This window comes from Euleptes europaea, chromosome 11, assembly GCF_029931775.1.
Source record: "Euleptes europaea isolate rEulEur1 chromosome 11, rEulEur1.hap1, whole genome shotgun sequence".
NCBI lineage: Eukaryota > Metazoa > Chordata > Lepidosauria > Squamata > Sphaerodactylidae > Euleptes > Euleptes europaea.
The window spans coordinates 44,748,584-44,770,873 of record NC_079322.1 but is presented as its reverse complement, the minus strand read 5'-3'; the positions used below and the strand labels follow the sequence as shown (position 1 = coordinate 44,770,873).

At 42.0% G+C, this 22,290-nt stretch overlaps 1 protein-coding gene across 1 annotated transcript in view; it reads left to right on the top strand.

Annotated features, from left to right (window-relative positions):
* HDAC9 (histone deacetylase 9) overlaps positions 1-22,290 on the top strand; it is a 504,774-nt gene that overhangs the window by 341,681 nt on the left and 140,803 nt on the right. The window contains exons 14-16 of the mRNA XM_056857023.1: positions 5,622-5,755; positions 12,671-12,791; positions 17,738-17,787. Of these exons, the coding sequence (XP_056713001.1) occupies positions 5,622-5,755; positions 12,671-12,791; positions 17,738-17,787 (305 nt within the window). The remainder of the gene's footprint in view (positions 1-5,621; positions 5,756-12,670; positions 12,792-17,737; positions 17,788-22,290) is intronic.

Below are 22,290 nucleotides of genomic sequence, written 5' to 3'. Positions count from 1 at the left end.
AATATCTATGGGTGAAAGATGATATTGGGAACGTATTTGCATCTTTGAAACGTCACTTGGACTAAAATGCTAAAAACCCCAACATTTATGGGGTTTAACAGAATTTATTTTAATTCCTATTGGCCCAACTGAAATGTTATATTTTTTTTAACTATGCATTGTATCAAGCATCCAAAGCCACTAGATTTCCTTCCCATATTTGGACTACTGCCAAGCAGGGACTTTTGATTATGCAAATAGTATTATTGTTAATGGAGGAACTAGCTTTTTATACCAACATTTTTAAAATCCCTCTGTGCCACAGTATCTGCTCTAAATATCACAAATGACTTTATTATGTTGGAAAGAGGGTTATATATATGTGGTATTTTCTGTCTTGCTGAGCCATGGCTAGCAGCTGGCACAAACATAAAGATAGTGAAAATAGTTTTTCTGAGCTTGCACCTTCCCACAACAAAATGGGATAGGAAGACATTTTTCATAAAGCCATATATGCATAAGCATTTGCACAAATAATCTCTTTTGAGACTAGATCTTCCAAGATGTGTTTTGAATCCTGAATCCAGGCACAGGAGAATTACTCGGCCCCAGAATATTCCATGTGATTCGGTGTGTGCATACAGAATGCTTTTGAACATGGGGTGCCTTATTCATCTCAATGAAGGGAAAAGCTTCACACTGGAATGTTCACATGGCTCTGCTTTCTCCATCAGTATGAAAAGGGAAGCTCTTCTGGGTACGAGAACTCCGTTTGTGCTCCAGGCTTCCTGGACCATTTGAAATTTGAAAAGAAAAAAAAATTGTTGAGGCAAAGGATCTTGAATCACAACTCATGAAAGAAATAGATGGATTCTACCAATTGCCAGTCATGTAAATTGATGTCATCATTCCAACGTGCCTCAAGCTTTATCCCTTTGAAAGCATTTCCTCTCATATAACACATGCTAGACTCTATAGTCAACTCAGGAGAGACTCTCCATGACCTAAATATCAGTACTGAGTTATTGACTGAGGAATTTGTATTGCTTGCTTTCCAGTTGTGGAACTTCCTTTCCCCAGAGAATCAATCTGGCATACGATGAGTTGAACTACACAGACCTCAGCAGTCTTTTGATTACTTCACCAGCCGCCCAGTTTGCAACTCAACTAACCTGCTTAGTGGTGGGTAATTGTAGACTGAATTGTGAGCTGGGCATGGAGTGGAACAATCACACCACTGCTTGCACAGATCACTCAACCCACATTCCCTGTATGGCCATTGGGGTCTCAGAAGGTTGATTGTCCTGCCTGCTTGGCCTCTGGTGAACGAGGCTGAAGTTAGTTCCCAGTTCATTCTCAGTTCCTTATTCACATTTTCTAGTTTTTGAATCGTGAGGACAATTTAAAAGCTCTGCACCCCAAGATAAGGTTTGGACCACCACACATTCAGAGGACTCTGCTTTCCATGGGGCATATGCTGGTTCCTGGTCCAAAGTCCAGTTCTTGCGCCAGTTGCTCCAAAGTGGGGTGCCCCCAGGACAAATGTACATACAGACATTGGGGCCCAGCTACACCCTAAAATCTTTGGACCATCCCAAATCACACATCCCTACACTCCAGAGACTGTCCCCTAAAGAAGACATACATCAGTGCCAGGTCTAAACACTGGTTCTGGCACCACAAGCTTCCATCTAGGTTGCCACTAAGAGGCCTGTATTGCTAAGAAAATTTGAATAAGGAACTAGAAGAGCTACATGCCCTCGGCACCCCAAAATAAAGTTTGGACGACCTCACATCATACATCCCCATATTCAGGGACTCTACCCTCCAAGGGGATGTATGCTGTTTACTGGTCCAAAGCCCAATCCTTTTGGCAGCTGCTCCTGTGGAGTGCCCCTAGGATAAATGCACATACAGACACTGGGGCCCAGCTGCACCCCAAGAAATCTTTAGACCTCTGCGAATCATGCATCTCCCAGCTGGGCCCCAGTGTCTATATGTGCTTTTGTCTTGAGAGCACCCCACTTTTGAGCAACTGGCACAAAAACAGGGCTTTGGACCAGGAACCATCATATATCCTCTTGGAGGATAGAATTCCCTGCATGGTGGGCTGTATGACATGTTGGGCTGCCATCTCTGGGTTGGGAAATACCTGGAGATTTTTTTTTTGCGGAGGGGGGGAGCATGAGGAAGGCAGGGTTTGGAGAGGGGAGATACTTCAATGCCATAGAGTCCAATTGCCAAAGCAGCCATTTTCTCCAGGGGAACTGATCTCTGTCGCCTGGAGATCAGGTGTAATAGTGGGAGATCTCCGGCCACCACTGGGAGGCTGGCAACCCTAATGATGTATGGCAGTCCAAACCTTATTTGGGGGTGTAGAGCTTTTAAATTGTCCTCCATATTTGTCATTGGATTCATGAACAAGTAACTAGGAAGTACAAATAAGGAACTTGGAACTGGAAACCAACGTTAGCTTCCTCTCTGGTGGTATATGTTGTTTTTTTTAGCTTGGCTGACCCTCGGCTTACCTTTTACGCATGTTGAAGTGTTTGTGTAAAACTTACCTCATATGCTCCACAGGCAGCTGAGCATACTGTCACAAAACTTCGCATTTTTGTTTGAGTGACACTGTGACTGGTCGTGATCTGAATCTATCATGCTTCACCAGGAAGGTTACACAAATTCTACATCAAGAGAAAAATGTAAGCAAGAGGTAATCTGGCCTGAAGAAAAGAAATACAAATCAGCCTTGTCCTGGCATATAGTCTGACTGCTTTCTGAGGGTGATATAAAGCTTTTTACTTGGGCAGGCATTTTCTGGCTAGCAAGAAACTTGAGATATTTTCACTCTATATTTTACATCCATTTTCAATGAACATTCATAAAAGTTGTCACCCACTGTGAGTCTTAAGGATAGTCACATTATATATTAATGTAAATGTATATTTCTCTCTGGAGAACAATTTTCACCCTGATGTATATTCATGGAAATTTAGAATTTACAAAATATTGTCGAAGGCTTTCACGGTCAGAGTTCATTGGTTCTCGTAGGTTATCCGGGCTGTGTAACCGTGGCCTTGGTATTTTCTTTCCTAGGAAAAAAAAAATACCAAGACCACAGTTACACAGCCCGGATAATCTACGAGAACCTTAGAATTTACACTCCAGCCATTTAGATGAGAATCTTACTCATTGCGAAAAAGAGACAGAGCTGCTTAAAATCTTGGCCTTTCCAATTTCAGCGGGAATTTTGCCATTGGCTTGAATGAAGACAACATTCCAAGCAGAATAATTATCTTCCACTAACATTCCAGAGCAGCCAGCAATTGAAAACAGTTGTCTCTTCTCTCTTTACTCTTTGGGGGTGGGATGGGGGGGGGTAGTACTGGCTGGATTGTGTTAGGGAATCCTGGAGTCTATTTTTAGAAGGCAGCTCCGTTGCTCTGTTGTGGTACTGTAGCACACGCGCTGTGTGACCCGCAGCTGCAGAAGTGAATTATTTGCACATCCTAAATCAATTTAGATGTTTGAAGTGAATGAAAAAGTATATTCGGATTTCATTTGAAACGGAGGCATCTTCTTCATCAGTACATTATGCGGCGAGGAGACAGAAGGTTTTTTTTTTTACTGCTTAAGCATTTGAGCTGAATGTGTCCGAGGCCCTAAAATGTACACTATTGAATTGATCCAAGCTGAATTTATATCTATAGTTTTGACAAAACTAATACGGAAGTATCACCCATATGTGCGCAGAGAGAGCTTCAGTGAATTCAGTAGTGCTTACTTCTGAGTTGATGTACATAAGGATAATTCTGTGAGGCATAAAAGACATGCTTTGGCATTTTGCTCACTTTTAGGAACAATTCCTGGACTGTAATCTACTGCTTTTCTCAGCTAATGGTGGTGTACATCTACCAATGTACAAGACTCGTCTGCTGGGGAAGAGACTCTTGCCCCAGAGGGATGTCCTTTGGGCTGGAGGAAGGCACCACCGTTAGTATGAATGAATTGGTAGGAGACAACATAATGCAGCCTTAGCATCTTACCAAAAGAAGTCAACAACTGCCTGCATTATTTAAGTTTTAGCTAAAGTCAACATGAGTCTCATGAAGTGCTTCCAGTATTCTCCAACTCAACAGCTGTATGGCCTTTAAAATGGCTAGCTCCACCACTGTACATTCAAATTTCGTTAAAGAATTGTTGCAGAAGGTGCTCAATGTGCCCCAATCACATTGTGACAGAAAAACATGCATACCTGATATTTTAACACACTTTATTTGGGTGACTTCTTTGTCTATGAAAAGTAGCCCTGATGGCCACACTTGAGAATGAAAAGAGAGTTTCTCCCGTGTCCAAGGAGAATCTGTGCCAGCATTACCCCAAGCAGGGGTGAAAGGAAAGCAAATTTCTTACTGGTACTGTGTCTTTCAGAAGATGGGAGATACATCTTTGGCCATTTCCTTATTGTACATGCCCCCGTAAGTTACAGCTTTCTTGTTTAAGCCATCTTTCAGGTTTCCCTGGCATCTGTGACGTCGTGTACATGAATTCATTTTACGAGTGCAGCAAACCTGCATTGAGAATGGAGCTGCTATGAAGAAAAAGAGTCCGTTTTTATACCCTGACTTTCTTTACCTTTAAGGAGTCTCAAGCCAATTTACAATCACTTTCCCTTCCTCTTCTTACAACAGACATCTTGTGGGGTAGGTGAGGCTGAGAGAGTTCGTCGAAAACTGACTAGGCCAAGGTCACCCAGCAGGCTTTGTGTGTAGGAGTGGGGACACAAACCCGGTTAACCAGATTAGAGTCCGCTGCTCTTAACCACTACACCACGCTGGTATCATTAAGGGTGTGTGTATATGTGTGTGTACGTATATACATACATACATACGCCTGTATATGTCCCACTAAGCTGCAGTTTGCCACAACAGGAAGCAGCTTGTTTCTAATGCCTGCGGGCTCCCCTCCCCTCCTCCCTTTCTTATGCAGAGCACGATTAAGGATGCCTGATTTGAAACAAACTTCAGTTCTGCATGATGGATGAATACAGGCACCTGGGAGACTTGGAATATGTTTATCCTCCCAAACCATAATTCAGTTTTACCCCTTTTGGGGGGTAAATAAACTCTGGTTCACCTGTGTACATTTGAACATTAAAGAGTACCAGAGTTTATTTCAAACCAGGACTCTTTCGTTGCAAATGAGGAGGGAGAAAAGCAAAGGATATGTGCAGGCATGAGAAACAAACAAGTTTATGGCTGCCATGACAAATTGTGATTGTGGTGTCTGAATATTAGTGTTATCGTTTCTGAAATAACCATGTGTTCTGAAAATGACATTAGCAAAAGTGATCCAGAAAAGGACACATACTTTTCAACCAGTAAGGCACACATACAGTTAGGATCCATCCCCGAACTGTGCATCTTCTCCCACCTCTTTGGATTCCCCGTTTGCCCATCTATTTATATTTCTAATTTTTTTCTTTTTTTGCCAGTTCTTAAATTTTGCAGCCAGTTCCATAAGCCTTGGAAATAAGGTGGGCATATTAAATCACTAATGATCTAGGTAAACCATTATGTAAATTGTTTTGTTTTTTCCCCGTTTCACTTATCATTTCTTGTTATGTTGTCTTTGTGCTGAAGGTGTTGTGTATGACACACTAATGTTGAAACACCAGTGCTTGTGTGGCAGTTACAACAACCACCCTGAGCATGCCGGAAGAATTCAAAGCATCTGGTCAAGGCTGCAAGAAAGTGGGTTGCTAAACGAGTGTGAGGTAATCCAAATAATGACCGCAGAAATGCGTTCATGTTAAGAATCACAATATTCTGTCTCTTGTTTGAGCACCAAGCAGATAGTTGTGGAAATGCCCCTATTTTTATATGGACTGTTTAATACACACAAAATCTAGATAAAGGTGTTTTTTTTTTTAATAACCTCATCCCCGGTATACACGCTTACAGGTTAATGATGACGGAGTTCCTGGATCAGATTACTGAACACATGAAGGTGCCTTACATTGAATCAGATCGGTGATCTATCAAGGTCAGAATTGTCTACTCTTACAGGCAGTGGCTCTCCAGGGTCTTTCAGATCACCTACTACCTGAGCCTTTTTCTTTTAACTGGACATGCTGGGGATTGACCCTGGGGCCTTCTGCAGGCAAAGCAGATGCTCTCCCACTGTGACATGCCCTCTCCCTAAGCTGCTTCAATAAAGCTGGTCAGGTCAAAGTGTTCATTGCTACTTTTGGATGGAACTGCATCTCCCCTAAAGTAAACGAGGAAGAGCTCCCATACCTCTACGGTTTTGCTGAATCAGTTTATAGTATTCCAAAATGAAATCCAGGTACCTCTGCAATCCAGCTGAATTAGTCCATGTATATATTGAGATACTCCTGTTGTTGACTACAGGAAGGTGAAGAAGCCCCTCATTCATTCATTCATTCATTCATTCATTCATAGATAGATAGACAGACAGACAGACAGACAGATGGTTTCAGAAAGCTTGCAATGTTGCCCTTTCTTTAATTCAAAGGACTTTTAAAGTAGATTCTCTTTTCCTTCTATTTGTGACAGTTAACACTGATAAATATGTTTTTAAAAAACCTATGGAGGATCAGAATGATCATGATTAGAAGATGAACAGAATAGGGCGAAACTACATGCTATGCTTTAAACAAATCATTAATGGGATCCGGTACCATATTGAAGCGGGGCGTCCCCAGTGTCACTCTTGTATAAAAGAGCAACAGAGGCCCAAGTCAGATTGAGATGATGTCGGGGGGGGGGAGGGCTCCTGCCTTGTTCCCTGCACAGTTGTTAGGAGCCAAAACTGTTCTGGGACCAGGGGAGCATTATTTGCCCCTTGGGGGCTGCATGTACAAGCATTCAGCAGATGTACAGCCCCCCTTTGGGGCAAATACCACCCCCTCTCTGCAGCCCCTGGGGCTGTTTTGCCTTCCAAAAACAATGGGCCAAAGCATGAGCCCCTCCCCGCACACACAATGTCCCCAATCCGAATCAATTCCCTGCTGCACTTTTATACAGGAGTTGCCACCAGAGAGTCACAGCTGTAATATGGCTGCAAAGTCCCTGTGGCAAACTCCTGTAAAGCATATTGTGCAGTTTGGTCCTAGGTTAGATTAGGTAGAAGGTTTGTAGCAGATGCAGCAAACAGGTGTATTATAATAATTATTTAGACAAGGGTTAAAACAGAATGATTGTCTTCCCATTTAGGATCCTTTCCAACCTCCAAACCTCAAAATAATTTCTTAAAAAGCAGTGAATTGGTCATATTTCATTCTCTTTTAGGTCCATCATCATGCTGTCATGCTTAGTTGTTCTCATAAAGATGGCTGTAAAATATTGATGTGATGGATGTTGGGTAAGAAAGGAAGCCAAGATTTACTATGCCACATTCTCTAGCTATGATCAAGGCTTTATTTTAAGCTATGCCTGTATTGTGCTGATCACAGTTTGGTAAAATGCTTGTATTTATTAAGCCAGTAGAACTGCTCTATTCACCTTAGAAATACTTATAGGGAGCTAGGAGAGCCAGTGTGGCGTAGTGGTTAAGAGTGGTGGACTCTAATCTGGAGAACCGAATTTGATTCCCAACTCCTCCACATGAGTGGCGGACTCTAATATGGTGAACAGGGTTGGTTTCCCCACTCCTCCACATGAAGCCTGCTGGGTGACCTTGGGCTAGTCACAGTTCTCAGCCCCATGAGTCGGTATGCTGGGAGTTATCATACATGGTACAGGAGCTGTGGAAGATGAGCTCCCTTTTAAAATAAATGAGTGAGACATTCTCGTTCACTATCAAATTTGATAGTGTCTTATGTACCCCAGTATGTTTTGTTTCTGACGGGTTACTAATGGAATAAATAATTTGCATTTAGGCTTTGTCAGTCCTTAATTACAGGATCTGAAACCCATCATATTGAGGTGAACCTCAAATTAGATTTTACGTGCCTAAACATACTTACATTGAAGTAAATTCCCATTGAACTCAGTGGGACTTAGCTCTAGGTAAACACATTCAAGGCCCAGCTACAAATCATCCAAAAGGTTTTCTAAAACAGACTAGCTATTGTTTTTCCTCTCTTTAGGTACAATGAGGTTTATAGCACTTCAGAGTGTCTGGGTTAATAGACAAAGTACTACAATGACTAATAATTACCCCATCCTATTAAATATTTTAATTTGCTTTTCTATAGAACACATGGTTCTCAGTAGAAGTGAGGGGTCTTCCATAGTTCCAGCTACCTGGGGTTTCTTTGTTGATTTGCTATGCAGTCATGTGAAGTGCATTCCAGGAAAAACATTTTTATTGCATCACATCCCTTTTCCCTTCCTTCAAGAAAATACATATAACTTTTAAGAGAACGAAAGAACATTATCAATCACCTGACGTATGAGGAACAGTGTACTTTTATCAGTCCCACCACCAGTCCCACAAGAACAATTATAAAGTTTATTGTCTCCACAAAGTAACCTAGTTTCTTGATTTTATACAATTGTGTCTCAGACAGATATTATTCCTCTGCCGCAAATTCTCCTCAGGACTGGGAGGCTACTTTCAGACATCATGTTAAACTATGGTTTGATCAAACTCCCATTAGCTGTAAAGTTGTAATGCAGGCCATCTGACAAACCAGGGTTTGTCGGTGGGCATAAACGAAGGGTATAAATTAGGAGTTTTAGCTGGTTTATTCACTTCAGATTGTACTAGTAGGGTTTGTTGTGATGTCCCAATTCACAAACAAAAGGTTGTTGAATTTGTTTGTTGTTGCATCCTGGTCACAGAGATGATAGTATAGGGAGGACACTTTCTCCATTGGAAGGTGGAGAAGAGGCAAACACCATACAGACCAGGTTTTGTGCAAAAACCAGGATTGGGCAGAGAATCCAAAGTTTGTTACACACTTCACAGTTTAAACAAAGTATGGTTTATCGTGACATCTGAATGTAATCAGAGAGGATTACAGGGAAATTAGGTATTTAAGATTCCCTCATGGTGTCATTTAGCCTGTGCTATCAAGCATGCTTGGTTCAGAGCAAGTTATACTGAAATGAGAGTTGCCACAAAAACTTTGTGTTAAGCAGAATTTGAAGAAAGTTTGTGGCTCTTCTCTAGATAAAGATCTCGTGAAATCTCAGGGCACTGAAAAGAATTTCAATAAGGCTACCAACATTTCTCAGGTTGCTCCTGCACATCCCCATGTTTGAACCAATATACATAAATGAAATTCAAAATAAGTTAGAGGGTTCTTTCATCTAAGGAAATCTGACAGAAGCTGAAAGGATTTCTATAAGACTAGCAGAATTTCTCAGGGGAAAACCAGCTATTATTAAATTAAGTTGTTTAGGACTGAAGTGTAAGTCTTTGGATACTGCCCTAAAGTGTATTTTCCATTTGGTTGCATGTTCCAGTTTTAAATTGGCAAAAGAAAATGAAGAGTTCCACTACTTCCTTTGGAGACCATTTTGCAACTGGGTCCAAGAGTTAGGAAATATATTCTGTTTTTGATTCAGGGAAAGAAGCACAAATTCAGTTCATTATGTATATTGACCATCACAGAAAATAGCCTCTTTCCTTCTGTTTCTTTGGTCTTTTAAAGCAAATAATGTTATCATTGGAATTCTACTGAGGGTCTATAAATCTTTCTGATGGTCATTTCTTCATGGCTCATGCAATAGAAACAGCATTTAAGATTTTTTTCATCAACAATTGGTTTAAAATACTGTTTTCCATCTAGACAAAGCCCCCCAAGGTTTCTCATAAGCAAGACTGAGAGAGAATTTAATATAAACCATCATGAAAACAAGACAGTAAATATTTATTGACATCACTATAGTAAGGAATTCTGTGACCCTGAGTTTTAAAAGGAAACATTTATGCCATTAAATCAAAAACCTTTACTGTATTTTACCAAATAGGCAAAAAGAGATCCTTGAAATTCACTGCTTATAGATGAGGGTGAAATATTTAAAGTCCAGACTAGGAGCTTGGTTCAGGAGCAAGCTGAGTGGTCCTTATGGATTGCTTGGCTTGGACCCAGCTAGCAGTGATAATCATGGGTGTAAACTCAGCCGTTGCATCCTCCAGCACTACTACCAGCTGGATCTATTCTAGACCTTGCACAGGGGCCACTGTGGGTAAGCCTACATCTAGTCTGGTTGCTGCTAGCAAAGTCTAAAATGAGTGACCTTGTAATACTGCTGGTTCCAATGGGGTCTGGCTTGACTTGCTCCTGGCCATCAGCAGCCCTGCCAGGCATCGGACCACCCAACATTTTCATAGTAAGTTAAAGGGCTAATCTGCCCCTGTGTCAAAGTGTATTTTAGGCCTGCACAACTTATGACTCACCACCTGTCATTTATTTTAGCCTTCCAGATTTCTTCCTTTCCCCCCGCCTTTTTTCAGAACCAGGCAACAAAACAGAAAGTTATTCAGTCCTTGGTCATATAAAGAAGAAGAAGAGTTGGTTTTTATATGCTGACTTTCTCTACCACTTAAGGCAGAATCAAACCAGCTTACAATTGCCTTCCCTTCCCCTCCCCACAACAGACACCCTGTGAGGTAGGTGGGGCTGAGAGAGTGTGACTCGCCCAAGGTCACCCAGCTGGCTTCGTGTTTAGGAGTGGGGAAACAGATCCAGTTCACCAGATTAGCCTCCACCGCTCGTGTGGAAGAGGGGAATAAAACCTGGTTCTCCTCCGCTCCAAACCACCGCTCTTTACCATTACACCATGCTGGCTCTCTCCACTACACCATGCTTGCTCTCTTAACCACTACACAACACTGCTATGCATAGTTGTTGGGCTGTGTTTGGCATTACTAGGGCTGCTTTGTTTAATGTGGTCAAAATATATACAGCTTAAAGCCTGTTCAGCCTCCTATGTGGCAGGCATCAGTCCACTGATAAAAGTAGAATAAGTCAAGTCACAGTGGAATCCCATATGTTGTGAATATATGGACTAGACCAGGGGTTCATCTAGTCCAAAATATTTTAGCTAGCACCAAAATCCATAGTGTTTCCCAGTACTGCTAAAGATGCTGGTTTGGACCTTCTGCATGCAGAATATGGACTCTGCCAATGAGCTTTGACTACTGAGCCTGGCTTTGCTGGGGAGGACAGGACATAAGTTTAATAAAATAAAATAATAAAATAAAATTGGCTGTATCATGGGAGGCTACATTTATACCTTGCAGAAATGAAAACTAAACCTACCTCTATGCTATATACCTCCTTCCTGCTGTGTGGGCTGTTCACAAAAGGTGTGATGCTGTGTTTTCCTAATTCATGGACTTGTTGGGAGTTGACCTCAAATATCCCACACCCCAAAGCAAGAGCCATGGCTTTAGACTAACAAGCCAGACCAACAAATCCCACCATACAGCCTTATAACCTGTAGTGGACTGTCCTTCCTTGCATTCCAAGTCCAACTATGCACTCACTACCAACTGAACACAATTGAATCTCAGCAATCAAGTCTACCTTATCTATCTGACCCTCCAATTTAGACCTAGTAGCTTCCACATCTCACACTCCCAACCACTGCGCAGTCTTCTGCTCCAATTTTTGTCTTCCATCTTGCTGCTGATAAGTACATGGACTCAGGATGCACTCGCAGAATTCTGTCCCTATTGCAGGAGCTCCCATAGTGATTATAGGCCAGTTCAAGAATTTGGCCCTGAAAGTATCTTCCAGAATTCCTTGCAAAGTCACAAAGAATTCTGAAAGGTAGTTCATGCAAGGAGCCAGTCACACCCTTACCATCCTTGATTCGTATAATGTTTGCAAAATTGTCAAGCACTTTTTGAATTGTGCTGTCTAGGTTACCTGAATGGTTGAGCTGGGCCCATAGACCATTTCTTTAAGCATGCTAGTTATAGATTCTGCAACTTCTACAGGCAACTTATTTCATCACCTAGTTGGTCTGGCCATTAGGGTTAACCTCCATTCTAAAACTACTTTCTGGACAACTGAATCTAGACACCTTTGGTTTTCTCTTTGGGGGCACTATACATTTTTTTCTTCACAGAGAGTAAAATAACTTTGATGAAGGAAGCATGCCAATCTCTACCATGGAATTTGATGGTAGTCAACTGGGGGGTCAGTGGGCGTGAGCTTAGCCCACCCCCTCCTCCCAGTGACTCTCCTGTCAAACTAATTTTAGACCAGCCTAATCTACTGAACCAGGAAACAGTCTGCTGCTGAGCTCTGGAGATGTAGGCTTCATAAATGCTATGGAAAGTAACTTGCAGCTCATATCTTAGTGCAGGTTGGCCATTTCTATGTCTGTTTACCAATGTATGTCAACTAGTCTCATGGCACAAGGAGCTGAATGTATTCTGAAGCCTTGTGAATGAAAAAGTATACTGCTTTTTATGTTCTTTTATCAGTTTGAATTAAACAGGATTATTTATGACATGTAAAGTATTGTCTTATTTGATCATATATAATTTACCATGAAGTCTACGCATTTGTTAAAAACCATCCATGGTTTTTTTTCCAGTTTTCAAGCTAGCATTTAACAAATCAGTGTCACATTCCTGTATGATGCAATTGCAGCCCGTTATTAATCCTATTAAATGTTATTTTGGATTTGCTTCTCCCTCCCCCCCCCCCGCCGCATATATTATCAGTGGAATATTGTAGGCCTCTGCTGCTTTCTTTCAGCGGATCCGAGGTCGAAAAGCCAGTCTGGAGGAAATACAGCTGGTTCACTCTGAACATCATTCACTGCTGTATGGCACCAGCCCCCTGAACAGACAGAAGCTGGACCCCAGGAAAATCCTAGGTCTGTAAAGGGCTCTATTCTACTGAGAACAGCATATTCCAGCAATGTCATTAGTCATAGCTGGTGTCAGTTTAAGATACTTGGCAAGCAGTGTAAAAAGAAAAAGTATTATTATTTTTTTCCAAATGCATTGCATTGTGGAAAGGGAATGTTGCAGTGGCAGCCAACAGATTAGGAAAAGGTCCTTACTGGAAATCAGCAATAGAAGTGTCTGCTGGTTTGCTGTAAGATCATCTTGACATTAACCCTTGATGGGAGACTAAGCACTAATATTTACATCTCAGATTGTAAAGAATAGATGGCCATGTAGACACTCAGGATCGTGTTTGATGCATATCATGACCTGAAGGGTTTCTGCTTATATGCAAGGATCTCTGCCTTGGGAGGGGAGGTTTGCCAAACTGTTACATATGGACTGCTGGCACCTATTCTAAAATGCATTTCATAGGCTTAAAAATCAAATGATAGGGGGCAGTGGAACTTGATTTGCCTATTATTTTAGACTTAGCGCTCACATTTGCACAAGGGACATTTTTACAATTCCCGTTAAAAAAAAATAACCTTGAAACAAATTTAGACCACTTCAATAGATAGCTGGAATAGAAAAGACCAGCTGTTTGTATGTCACTTGAATGGTTTGAGCTCTAATGGGCATATTCTTTATCGTGTCAATGTTACTTGAAATATTCAACTTACATAAAACATACGTAATACATAAATTTGACTCAACATGCTGTAATTTGGATTTGGGTTAATAAATATCTTTGAGAACACTTCTCTTGAACAAAAAAAAAGCCTAACATTTGGGAAAACAATTCATTTGTTTACCTGATAGCAGTTAAAATGCGGATAAGAAACAGGTTGCTTCAGCTCCAAGATACATTACCTATAAACAGCTCTATCTACTTTGCTTTGCTGAGTCACATTTAAATTTTGATTTACTCTAAGATTGTCTCAATTCTCCTTAGATGACATTCGAGGCATTCCTACTAACATGTAAAAGACCCTCTGTATTGCACAACCTCAAATTCCCAAAAGCATCTAACAGCCCCAGGTAGACATTCCTGCAGGAATCCCTCCCTGGCTCTCTAGGTTTTTTAGCAAACCATATTAGTTTGGGAAGGAAACTAGTTTTGCCTCCTTCCAGTGCTATTTTGTGACAGGCACACATCTGTGTCCTAAATTGCATCCTTGAAGCTATTTTTTAAAAAAATCCTGAATCACCACTAGACTTTGCATTGTGTGTGTGAAGTGCCGTCAAGTCGCAGCTGACTTATGGTGACCCCTTTTGGGGTTTTCATGGCAAGAGCCTAAGAGAGGTGCTTTGCCAGTGCCTTCCTCTGCACAGCAACCCTGGTATTCCTTGGTATTCCTTCTCATCCAAATACTAACCAGGGCTGACCCTGCTTAGCTTCTGAGATCTGACGAGATCAGGCTAGCTTGGGCCATCCAGGTCAGGGCAGACTTTGCGTTAAACACATGTTATTTACTTTGATCTACAACCAGGGGTACCATATGCACTATTTGTGTTGATTTATTTGGCAAAATCACCAGATTTCAGCTGTCAGTTGTCTTCCACACAGCTGTGAGCAGGTGGATTATCTGTCACTTTTAAAAATAAATAAATATTGTATTAGAAAATATTGGACCAGTTTCGCGGCTTGCTGCTGAATTCAGCAGCCTGCATGTGTTACACAGAAGGAGTTAAGCACTGGATGTATGAGAGGCATGCATGGACCTTCCATTGACTATACCAGTCAAGTGCACTGGCTTTTTCTTGGAATCACCCCTCCCTGCCCACCCCCACAGGGCAGGAGGGAGAGGGAGCTAAAAGGCCCTCTTGAGTCTCATCAAGACCAGACTCGTCAGTACCAGCCCAGCTGGTTTCCTGCTGCAAAGTCTGTCCAGGCTGTTCCCAGCATTGCTCTCCAAGATTAAGAGCAAACAGGGAAATGAAAGACTCAGGAAGGGCAAGGATCTTGGGATGCATGAGGGAGTGGGATAGGACAGGAGGCATAACTGCCTAGGGTTGCAGGCTCTGTGTCGGGAAATACCTGGAGATTTTGGGGGTGAAGCCTGGGAAGGGTGGGGTTTGGGGAAGGGAGGGAACTCAGAGGGCTATAATCTCCTAGCGTTAGGGTTGCCAGGTCCCTCTTCTCCACCAGCGGGAGATTTTTGGGGCAGAGCCTGAGGAGGGCAGGGTTTGGGGAGGGGAGGGACTTCAATGCCCTAGAGTCCAATTGCCAAAGCAGCCATTTTCTCCAGGTTAACTGATCTCTATTGGCTGGAGATCAGTTGTAATAGCAGGAGATCTCCAGCTAGTACCTGGAGGTTGGTAGTACCTTGAGGATTTTGACCTTTGAACAACATGCAATGGCCCTAACCAGTACAATACAATTTACCTGTCTCTGAATGTCTACAACAGGCATAGAAAACATCCCTAGATCATTTATAGTTTTATTAACCAAAAGCCACTATTTGTCAAAGGGCAGAAAGTATTTACAATTTAATCGTATGTCTTAATTAAATGGAAACTGTTGGATTAAATAACAGACCCTTGGTTTTCCCTATCACCCTGCCTTTACACACACCACAGATGCTTCCTAGATACTCCACTGGGGATCTAATGGAACACTACAGACAGTAAAATAACATTTATATTGCACAAAGCTCTGCTATTTGGTTAAAGAAAACACTCAGATTTTATGTTGCATTAACAACAAAAGGGGGGTCAGGTGAAGGAGAAAGATTTTTAACACGACTTACTGAAAACGGTTTTTACAGGTGGTTAACAAACTATACATTAGCATCTCAATTTAGGAATGCAACAGCACAAAGGGGAAGGTGGTTAAATACGTGTTTATATCCTACTGAAGCTGATGGGGCTTAACACAATGGTTGTAGCTAAGCATTTTACCTAAGGAAGAGTCTTCTCTCCTAAACAAAATGCAGCGCTGCTGCTACAAATTCCTTTTAACTATAAAGCCACCTTTGAGAAGTGTGTCGTTTGATGACTTATGTTTCATTACATTACCATTCCAAACAGTGTCACATCTTATTCTTCCTGTAACAGAAGTTTTCATGATATGCAGATTAACATATTCAGAACTGAGAACAATTGCTTGCTTTCAGGGATTTTCCCCACCTTGCTAACAAAATATTCCTAAGAAATCAACCATTCCTAATGATGGCAAATTTATGAATGCCGAAATATTTGTGTCAAACCTTCTGAATGCCTAAATGCTTCATTTTAAACAGTATTGACATGCAAAGAGTCTGTGTAATACGTGTGAATATATTACGGCTTAAAGGCACCTTTTCATTCTCAGATAACCATCGTTGACCCTAAGTGATGATAATGAAAACCACTGTAGACCCTAAACCTCCCCTGGTTTCTATTAACTTGCACACAATGGCATATATGCTCATTATATATGCTATATATACGCTGGCAGCAATAAATAGATAAATACAAACCATAAACTTTCAACAAAACTGAAGTGTCAGAAGGCCAGGTTTTAGCATGGATTCTACCACTGAAATAGCTAATGACATTTTGCACTAGATTGGGTTTTCCTGAACCAAGGTGGAATAACCTACTGCTTTGCCAGCTTCCTAAAAGTTAACATTGATCTTTCTTGCGGCTGATGCAAATTTTTGTAAATCCATTATAGAATGTTATACACATTAACTCCTGAATCAGAATGGGTAGTGGTCCTAGCAGATCTTAGATCATTTTGCCTTGCACCTCAGTGCCAATTACTTTATCTGAGAGCCAACCTAGACATTGCTTCTTTCATGAGTTTGTCACAGGGACTTGCAGCTATACTGTAGCTGCAAGTACCCATGGGAATTTGTGCATAAAAAACACAGGTAGGCCCAATTCTGATAAGGACAGCAGAGCAGGAGGAGGAAGGGTAACGTGACCCAGGAGTGGGAGGATAGGTTTAAATTCACCCCATTGGGAGGCTGCACATGCAAGCATTCAGGGGACACAGGTAGGGTTGCCAGGTCCCTCTTCACCAATGGGGGGGGAGGTTTGGGGGGCAGAGCCTGAGGAAGGTGGAGTTTGGGGAAGGGAGAAACTTCAATGCCATAGAGTCCAATTGCCAAAGCAGCCATTTTCTCCAGGTGAACTGATCTCTATCGACTGGAGATCAGTTGTAATAGCAGGAGATCTCCAGCTAGTACCTGGAGGTTGGTAACCATAGACATGGGTAAGCTTAATTGGTAGGGTTGCCATCCTCCAGGATGCTCTCCATTGATCACACAGTGATGCTATCGCTCTTGCTTTAGGCGTCTCATCACAGTGTGAATTTTCACCATTCTTTGGGAGCTTTATATATCTTGGTCTCTTTCGCTTTCAACTATACAAGGGCCTTTTATATGTATGATGCACTTTGCTTGCATATAGTTCTTGATTAATGTGTATATAAATGTAAAAAGAAAACGAGAATTGTTCATTGTAATATTTATTATAACACAGTGTGTTACAACATAGAGAGCCCGTGTGCTGTTTTTTTCTTTATCCTCCAGGTACTAGCTGGAGATCTCCTGCTATTACAACTGATCTCCAGCCGTTAGAAGTCAGTTCACCTGGAGAAAATGGCCACTTTGGCAATTGGACTCTATGGCATTGAAGTCCCTCCCCTCCCCAAACCCCACCCTCCTCAGGCTTCGCCCCAAAAATCTCCCGCCGGTTGCGAAGAGGGACCTGGCAACCCTATTAATTGGAAATGCTGGCTGGATCCAACCCCTTTCTTCTATCAGTTATGTCTTTGGCCAAAGATTTTCTGTGGGTTTTGTATGCAATTCCTATTTTCTCCTACTTTTTGCTGGTGCTGAGGATTTAAACACTGCTCAATCATTGTTGAAAACGATTGTCATTAAATTATTGGAATTAACAACCTTAATGTTCACTGTTTCCTCTTCTTTGTGATTCGCAGGAAGTGGGCCTCGAAAGCTCTTTTCACTGTTACCCTGTGGAGGACTTGGGGTAAGTATATTTTGCTCAAGTGTAACATGATGGCAGATATTGCTTGCGCTGTGTTGTTCAATGGCTAAACCAACGTCAGTTAAAAGAGGTTGATCTTTTAACTACATGGTCCTTATCAAGATCCCATACATTCGTGAATAGATGAAGCTGTTTTGCTGAGTCAAAGCATCCAGGATTGTTGGCCCTGACTGCCAGCAGCTCTCTAAGATCCTGAAGCAAAGGGCCAAACTGCCCGTTCGGATTTTTAACAAGTTGAGTCTGGGTTCCCTGACCCAGTTCAGGTTCCCCAACCATATAGCAGCTGCAGGGCATGGATTTTAAAAAAATAAAGGTGAGGGAGAGGAAAGGCTCCTACCTTCCCCCACAGCTGTTTTCTTGTGCAGAAACAGTGCCGGAGGGAGTTGTTTCCCCCTTTTTTGCTGCTCCACGGGCCCAGAATACTCCACAACTCGATTTGTTAATCAAATGCAGCCAACGTTATTTTCCCGAAGGAGCTTGTAGGAATAAAAGAGATAGCTATACAAATTACATTAAAATTCGATACAAATGAGTTGGATCCAGGCACTATGGAAGGAGGACTGGTTGTTCCCTGCCCTCTCTCTCGGCCTAAACTACCTCCCAGGGCTATCGTGAGGATTCAGTGGGGGAGGGGAGAATGTTGTACGCTGCCCTGAGCTTCTCGGAAGAAGGGCAGGATAAAAATGTACTAAATAAATGAACTGTGCAATGATGTTACATCATACAGTGAGTGCTCCTAGACATTTCCTCAGGATGGGGAGCAACTGTCATGGAGGTGTCCTTTCCAGCACCAGTCCTATAGCAAATATTATGTATAGGGTTGCCAACCTCCAGGTACTAGCTGGAGATCTCCTGCTATTACAGCTGATCTCCAGCTGACAGAGATCAGTTTCCCTGGAGAAAATCGCTGCTTTGGCAATTGGACTCTATGGCATTGAAGTCCCCCCCTCCCCAAACCTTACCCTCCTCAGGCTCCGCCCCAAAAACCTCCCACCGGTGGCGAAGAGGGACCTGGCAACCCTAATCGTGTAACTCTAATGTAAACAGTAAACCCTTTGGGAAGATAATAAGTTTTACGCGTACAACATTTATCACACTGTTGATGTTACATGAATATTAAATAATAGAGCAGCCGAACTAATACCAGATTATCCACAAAAGCTACATATCAGACCCACTTTGTCTAACACATCAGGCAAATTTAATCTAAAAAAAATTTCTGAAATCACTTTGTAGCCTTGTTGGCTTTTTGTTGTTGTTGTTAAACTGACAGGCATAAAGATATAAATAAATAAAAGAGGAGGAAGAGCCGACTTTTATGATAATATCATCAGCTTCCAGCTTCAAAGCTTCTGCGGCTTTGGAGTTGTCATTTATAACTTGGAGCTGAACCTGCCCAGAATTCCCTGGATACACTTAGTAAAATTGATAACAGACTGCCTCTTTTATGGCTCAGAGGAGGCCACACCAATCACATCACTATTGGCAGTCGATATGATTTTTGACATGCTGTAAAAAAGCATAAAAGGTCTGATGGCATTTGTTTGGATGAGGAATGGGCTCTCAAGCTGTGCTGGGGTGAAGTTTGGGTTTGGGGCTTGGTGCCCTAGGGACTGCCCTGCAGACAAAAGAGAATTCCACATTTATCTTATAAACTGAGGCAGCTGCCCAGTGTTACACGGCTTAAAAAAAGAAGAAGGAAAATGAGAGAAAAAGGAAAGGTCGGCGTATGGTGTCAGACCTTTCATTTTAATGAAGCCGTGTGGAGGGGCAGCCAGTTTAACACGTTGTAGGAATCCAGATTTGTACTAGAGAAGTGTTAAGTTAGGATTAAGAGTAGAAGTCACTGGGCGAAAACGCATGGTCGCTTTAGCCTCCTTTATTCCCTGTTTCAGCCAGGATTCAGCCAGGATCAAACGCATGCGTTTTGCCGAACGTGCGTTGAATCCTGGCTGAAACAGGGAATAAAGGAGGCTAAAGTGACCATGTGTGTACTAAACACTGTAGAATGTTTAGCCAACCTAACTACTTATGGCCATTCAGAATGATTTGAGGTATGCTATGAACAGGCTGCCCTAAAATGGTGTTAATGGAAGATGTATCAGATCTGCTGATTGAAGTCAAATTCTATTAATCTAGGAAAGACTAGGCAACGTGCTATGATGAGCCAGAGAGCTGTGGCTAATTTGCATGGTTTATTTGCATGTAATTAGCATTAGCTGCTTATGATATCCATGAACACGGCAGATGCCACAGCGGGTTTCTCTGTTTGGAGAATTTTCTTCTAGAATTCTTTCCCTCAGAGTGTGAAAATAAAACTTAGCCTTTGACAAATGCTTGAGAAATCTTAGGAAACTAAAATGTTATGAATAATAATCTTCAGAAATCCTAGAAGAACAATAACACTGCTTACCATCTCCCTGTGATTTACAAGTGGTTTTTCTGAGACTATTAGAAGAAGAGTTGGTTTTTATACCCCGATTTTCTCTACCTTTAAGGAGTCTCAAACCAGTTTGCCTTCCCTTCCCCTCCCCACAACAGTCACCTTGTGAGGTAGGTGGGGCTGAGAGAGTTTGGAGAGAACTGTGACTAGCCTAAGGTCATCTAACTGCATGTAGAGGAGTGGGAAATCAAACCCAGTCTCCAGATTACAGTCCACTGCTCTTAAACACTATACCATACTGGCTTTCTATAAAGGCTATAAATGTTATAGGTATTTTAAAATGAAACTGTGGTCCAGACAGAGGTGCAGAGGTGGGTAGGAGGAGAAAATGTGAGTGGTTGCATGATACTCAAGAGCTAGATGGTGGCCAATCCTGAATTAGGACAATGTGGGCAGGTGGGAAATGACTTACAAGTTCACCACAATAAGCTTAGCCATCAGGTACATCCTTGGTGACTGCCTGGCAGAAAATGACACCCTGACTGGACAGGGTATTTTCAAAATGCCCATCCTCCATTGATCCTCTGATTTCAGTCTAGCAAATGCTGATGATGTCTCCTTGAAAGTTGGAATATTTCCTAGTTGAGGCAACATGGAATGTGGCAGAAGCCTACTTAGATCAGGGTCCCTTTCACGCCAGGATCATTTAATGCTGTTTTTGCATGGCTTTTTCACTATCTTCTGAATACAGAATGATCACTGTAGTTCTGTGTACTTAATATAGCTCAATATTCTCACTAACACCCTGCAATGCATTTCCTCACAGCGGGTGGCACATTATTAACCTTTCTTGGATTTATCACCGGAAATCCAGCCAAGGATGCCTGCCTGCTTGCCTGCTTCGCCTGCCCCCCTTTCCTTTCTTCATGCATTTTGCAAGTATGGAAAAGACTTGGGAAAGCTGCCAGAAATCCTTGCTCCCACATCCCTTCTTCAGATGTGGGAAGGGCAACCTTCCAGTCCATTTCAGGCAGCTTCATCTAGCACTGCTTGCGTCTGTTATATTTTGATCCATTTTGGGGGCAGATTCAGACACAATATTTTGTTGTTACTTATCCAAAAGCACTTGCAAGGGGCATCTCATCTTCCCCTCCACCAGAATGTCCTCTTTCCTTTTCATGAAAGCCCCCATAGTCTCTGCCCTTTTCCTGATCCTTTCCTTCCCACTTACCAGCCAACCTACCTTTAGAGTCAGCGTGGTGTAGTGGTTAAGAGCCCGAGGTGGTTTGGAGCAGTGGACTCTAATCTGGAGAACTGGCTTTGATTCCCCACTCCTCCACATGAGCAGTGGATGCTAATCTGGTGAACTGGATTGGTTTCCTTACTCCTACACATGGATCCAACTGGGTGACCTTGGGCTAGTCACAGCTCTCTTAGAGCTCTCTCAGTCCCACCTACCACACACAGTGTCTGTTGTGGGGAGGGGAAGGGAAGGTGATAATAAGATGGTTTGATTCTTCCTTAAGTGGTAGAGAAAGTCAGCATATAAAAACCAACTCTTCTTCATTTTCTTCTTCTCTTTATTGCCCCCATCCTTTTCTCCCAAAGCAACTTAAGTTTCCACAGAGTTGGCCATGTTGAAATTAGAAATCTTAATGATAATAATAATAGTAATAAACCCACAGTTACAAGCAAAAAGTATAACATTACAAGTTCACAATTCCTTCCCATCCTTATTAGACTCATTAATTAAACGTATCCTGATCTGCTTTTCTTTTTGCAATATCAACCGTTTAAAAACAATAGGGAAGGGTCTGTGTCAGAAGACATTTCAAAACTGGCAGGGCAACATGGAAATGCTGACGTTTCAACCAACCATGTCAAACTGGTGCTTCACACTTGGCAGCCCACACTGAACATGCTAGCGAAGTCAAATATATTTCCACAAATGAGAATTGGGGGTGGGGGAAGATGTTGTCTGACTTAGTTTAAACATGTTCTGTTTGGAGATGCTTTGATTTTTTTTTTTTTTAACATGTGAAGTTCTGTTTAGTTTTAAAATTGTTTGATATTATTTAGGAATGCCTGAATACCTGCCCATC